The 5,189-nt window shown below is 42.6% G+C and overlaps 1 protein-coding gene across 1 annotated transcript in view; it reads right to left on the reverse strand.

Moving 5' to 3' along the window:
• The window catches only part of fam184b (family with sequence similarity 184 member B), a 44,553-nt gene that overhangs the window by 15,050 nt on the left and 24,314 nt on the right, over window positions 1-5,189 (reverse strand). Inside the window, exons 7-11 of the mRNA XM_037674333.1 lie at window positions 4,217-4,324; window positions 3,473-3,771; window positions 1,298-1,448; window positions 421-540; window positions 21-170 (exon numbers count right to left, since the gene is read on the reverse strand). Of these exons, the coding sequence (XP_037530261.1) occupies window positions 21-170; window positions 421-540; window positions 1,298-1,448; window positions 3,473-3,771; window positions 4,217-4,324 (828 nt within the window). The remainder of the gene's footprint in view (window positions 1-20; window positions 171-420; window positions 541-1,297; window positions 1,449-3,472; window positions 3,772-4,216; window positions 4,325-5,189) is intronic.

Genomic DNA, 5,189 nt, shown 5'->3' on the forward strand with positions numbered 1-5,189 from the left:
GTGTGTGTGTGTGTGTGTGTGTGTGTGTGTGTGTTACCGAGCTCCAGGTGGTGCATTGTCTTAAGTCTGTTGATCTCAGAGAGCAGATCTTCCTTCGCCTGCCTCTCCAGCGCCTGCAGCGCTGCGGCATGATTGTGTCTCTCCTCCGCCAGAGACTGGGTCTGAGGCTCCTAAAACACAAACATGCACGTTTATTTCTTATTTTTCACCACAGCCTCACCCTTTACGGCTGCGGCGCCGTGTGGGCCTGACGAACGCAGAACGGACACGCTGTGCAGAGCTTCACCATCCATTCACAGAAAAAAACACTAAGCTGCTTTCTCCTGCAACGCTTTCATCAAAGCTGCTAAATTATTCATTACACAGAAAATCTATGAAGTAGTGCACATACTGTAGGACTGTAGGACTGTGTGGGTGTACCTGCAGCAGATCCCTTAGTTTCTTATTTATCTCCTTGGTTTCTTGAACCTCCTTTCTCAATCTGTCAATTTCAGGGTTGCCGTGGCAATCGTCTCCTTGTCCCGCCTTCTTTTTATCCAGCTGCAGGGATGACAGATTAGGTTCAGATTAAGTGTTTTTGCTGTGTGTTCGAGGTGAGGAGATTACAGGAATATTTTACGCTGTGGACCGTGCAGACGCAACGAGTGAAACGAGAGAAATTATGTTTCCTGTGAAAATGGAAGGTGAATGCTGAAAGCTACAACTCAGCTGAAATGTGCCGAAGAAGCTGAAAACTGAGTTGTTGAAGCTAAAAGAAAAAGAGCACTTGCTAAAAATTTCAGAAAAGCAAAACAATATCTAAAAGTAGGAAAATGCTAACAAAAATAGCAAAACACTAATAAAAAGTAGCACATGCCCAGCTAGAGGCTACAAGTATCAGAACAGTACCAGTAGTTCACATGAAGTCACAGAGCCAGTTTGCTGGAGACCATTTGACACTAGAACAATGTTTTGAAGGAACTGAAGAGATTTTTATGGGGAAAATATTTATCATTAGTTATTCTGACAAGTAGAAAAGTTACAAAAACTAAAAATCACTGCACACTTCTCTTGAACGAGCTGAACATTTTGAGACACGAACAGCTAAAAAAAATCACAAAGTATGCAGCGCTGAGTCAGCAATATTTTCTTTACATTAAAATCTAAACTTAATCTTGATTTTTGGACTTTCAAGGTGACTTGAACAAATATTTTGTTCTAACATCCTGAGTCTGTTTTGTTTGTTGAGCTGAGCGGGCGGAGGGTTACTAATTGAGTCAGAATGGATGATCGAGCTGAACGCAGCTCGTAGCCTCACCTGTGCCTGCAGCTCCGTCAGCTGAGCCTGCAGCTCCGACGTTTGGCTCTGCAGCTCCTCTTCTCGGTCCTGCCACCTCTGCTCGCTCTCAGCGACGGCGGCGTTCATCTCGATCCTGAACTCCGCTCTGAGGCGATCCTCGCACTCGACTCTGGAGGCAAGAGTAGCGCCATGAAGGGCGGGTGAGCATGTAACGACCTGTTTGTGTGTTTGTAAGAAGACTTCTCATGAACCACTGAACAAATTTAATAAAACTCACGGAAAACTAATTAACTCTTTAGAGTCGACCAAATTCAAGATGGCTGCTACGGCTAATATACTTCAGCCAACACAAAAATGTCTATAACTCAGTGAATTTTACAGATACTGAGCTACGATTTGGTGTGGTAGTAGCTGAGAGTCATCCTCATCACATACTTCATGCACTGAATGATCAGACTACATGGTGGCAGGTGACAGGCATTCCTTCAAGAATTGCAACTGTTTCAGTGATTTATTTCTTTAATGTTTTTCTCTTTTTAACGAGGACAGTTTTGTCTGGCCTTTCAGTTAATAACTTGATTTCATAAAGCATTAAATTAGATTTTATTACCTTGTTAAAACATTGAAAACGTGTATATGTTCATATATATATGTTTTTGTCTGTTCAGACCATTTGTGAGGAGAAAGTTGACATTTTATTTTAACTGGGCACATTTTTGAAGAAAGATTACGATTTATTTTGTTGTGTAAGTAAACAATCGTTAAGAAATGAGAAATCAAGTATTACTGTATTTTTCGCCATATAATTCGCACCTTTATCATAAATTTGCACGTCCTGTGTCCTTATACACCGAAGTGACTAATATATGTTTTTCCCATATTTATAACCAATTTTTGGCTGAGATCTGATGATTTCATTCATTCTGACATGGAAAATATTGAACACTACCATTTTCAGCCGCTAGAAGGACCTCGAGCATTATGGCAATCCAAGAGTCTCATTAATAGATAAAAGTGGCTATTAATGAGACACTTGGCTTGCCATACCAAGCCATCGTCTTCTCGCTCCAGAACTCCTGGAACAAGCATCAAATCAGCTGCATTTTACCGCGCCGCCCAGGAGAAATGCAGCTGATTTGACCATTCAAGTGCATTTATTAAGGAAAAGTTCAACTGAGACACACCTTAACTACAATGTCGAGCAAACAATTAATTGGTTATAAGTGTTAATCTTGTTAAATTCTTGTTAAAGTCCTCCCACAGCCGCCATTTTGCAGCCAATCGATTTTTGGCACAACACCGGCCCATGTTTCTGGGTGGTCAGCGGTGATGCATAATAGATGCGACTTATATGGCCAAGTGACTTATTTATGCTTTTTTCCACTTTATTAGCCATTTTTGGACTGATGTGTTTTATACGGCCGTGCAACATTTACGGTGGCAAGTACGGTAAATGTATAAAAATCAGTGCTACATCTCAACTGGTGTCTATTGTCCCCCGTCTCGGAGCGAAAAGGGGAAATTGGAAATATTCTCCGACTGGCCGTGTTGTGAGTGTGATTTCTTGAAAATAAGAAATGGGCCAACTTCCATTTAGGTGTGTGGCTTCTCTAGACGTAAGAAAGGTTCCTTTTGAAAATGAGGTTGCCATTTCAAAATCCAAGATGGCCACCACCATTTATATACGTTAACCGGCCACCTGTATCATTTGCAGAAACTATACCTTCTAGTTTTTATTTAATTGCTTAAAAGTATAGTTTCCTCACATAATTGTGGTGGTTGATTAAGATATTAATCTACGGGGGCTAAGGCCACCAATGGCCACCCCCGAGCTCCACCACTGCACATGATGGCGGATAAAATGGCTCCCTCCAGGAGTTGTCTCTCTGCGCCGCCTGGGACAAAAAAAAAACTCCCTCTGTTCTCCTCAGAGCAACTCCTCCCCACTTGAATAACTTGCATCAGAAACATTTAGGTTTACTGTCTCTGTTCAATACCAGTCCAGAAAAACACTCATCTCCAAAACGACAATCATTTACTGTTCAAACCCCTCCTTGTTTGAGCTTTGATGCAGACAATGTATTTACTGCTGCACCTACCACGTCTCTTTTCTGGTTAATGTTAAATCTGTACAGAAACAGCACGGCTCCTCAGAGTGAGCGGTGAACCCCGGAGGTCTGGCAGGTGTGGTACCTGATCCGCTCCTCCGTCTGCCTCTGGTTCTGCTCCAGCAGACTCCTCTCCGTGTTCATCCGGCTCTGCTCCAGGACCTTCTCCTCCAGCCGGTGCTTGTCAGCCCTCAGGGACGAGATCTCCTTCTGTTGTCTGTCCCGCTGCCTCTCCGCCTCCTCCTGGACTCGAGCCAGTCGACTCCGGGCCTGATGGAGCTCCTCCTCCAGACGGGAGCACTGCGCCTCGCACGACGGCGCCACCTCGGAGGCCACTTTTTCCTTTTTGTCGTTCTGCTGGATCACGACCTCCAACCTACAGACCTGGGAGCACAGAATTGTCCAACCTGGTCATCACATCTTAAGGTTGGTCTGTCTGTTAGCAAAATATCTCACGAGCCACTGTTTGGATTTTAATGAACCTTTCAGAAAGTTATAACTGGATGTACGTCTACAACTGATTAACGTTTGGAGCCAATTCAAGATGGCCACTGTGGCCAATTAACCTTAGGAAACACAACGATGGCTGTAGATCAGTGGATTTTACACATACTGAGCTAAAATTTAACGAGGTAGTAGCTGAGAGTCATTCATAAAATATAATCTGAGTGAAGTCTTACAGCACGTAGGAGATTTGACCAAAACAACTCAACGTGAGATGATCTCAGGTTCATCTCTGGCATAAAAAGGCGGCGGGCGATATGCATTCCTTCAGTGAACAATAGATCTTTGATTAGGATTAGTTCATCCACACTCTGTGACCTCTGACCTCGGAGGAGGCGTCCTTAAGCTTCATCCTCAGCTTCTCTCTTTCCTTCTCCAGCCCACTGCGCAGCTCCTCAGCAGCTCTCCGCTCCTCTTCCAAACGTGCACACACCTTCAAAAACAAAGAATCCATTTTGAAACACCTCTTTGCTCTGAGCGGCCGTCAGCAGCCTCGGCTTACGATGAAGTTCGTTAAAGATAGTAAAAAGTGATTTTTGCACCAGGAGCTAAAAATACATCCATCAACGAGGCTGTCGGCTGTCTGCGGCCCAGATGTTTCTCCGAGCAGAGGCAGCTGTGCAGCAGCATGAAGGAAAACCTTTTTGCTCGTTTGTTTCTGCTTCTGGACTGATTGTGTGTGAAGCAGCTGACACTAACACGATGAAAGTTTCAGCTGAACTGCAGCTTGTTTTTAAAGTTGGAGCTTCTCGTTACTACGACGGAGCTTTAGGGCCATGCGAAGAAAAATAATAATAATTAAAAGCCATAAGATTACGAAAATAAAGTCGTACGAGACTTTTTTTCCAGCTCTCGTTTTTTTTTATTCACAAGTCAGATCCACAATGCGACCTGTCAATCAATCCAGTAGGCGTGTCAGTAAATGATCAATCTGAAGCTAAATGAGTCGTAATATTATCTGGACACGATAAAAAAAGGTTTACTGCATTTTAATTGTGGTAAAATGAAAAATGTTGAGCATCTTGTTAAATTATACTTTGGTATTGGTTTTACAAATAAGGAGCTAGTTAATCTGTCAGCACATCAGCATCAGATTATTATCAGCATCAGATTATTATCAGCATCAGATTATTTTCAGTATCAGATTATTATCTGAATCAGATTATTATCAGCATCAGATTATTATCAGCATCAGATTATTATCTGAATCAGATTATTACGAGCATCAAATTATTATCAGCATCAGATTATCAGCATCAGATTATTACCAGCATCAGATTATTATCAGCATCAGATTA

Source organism: Nematolebias whitei, chromosome 3 (genome assembly GCF_014905685.2).
Source record: "Nematolebias whitei isolate Nwh7 chromosome 3, NemWhi1, whole genome shotgun sequence".
NCBI lineage: Eukaryota > Metazoa > Chordata > Actinopteri > Cyprinodontiformes > Rivulidae > Nematolebias > Nematolebias whitei.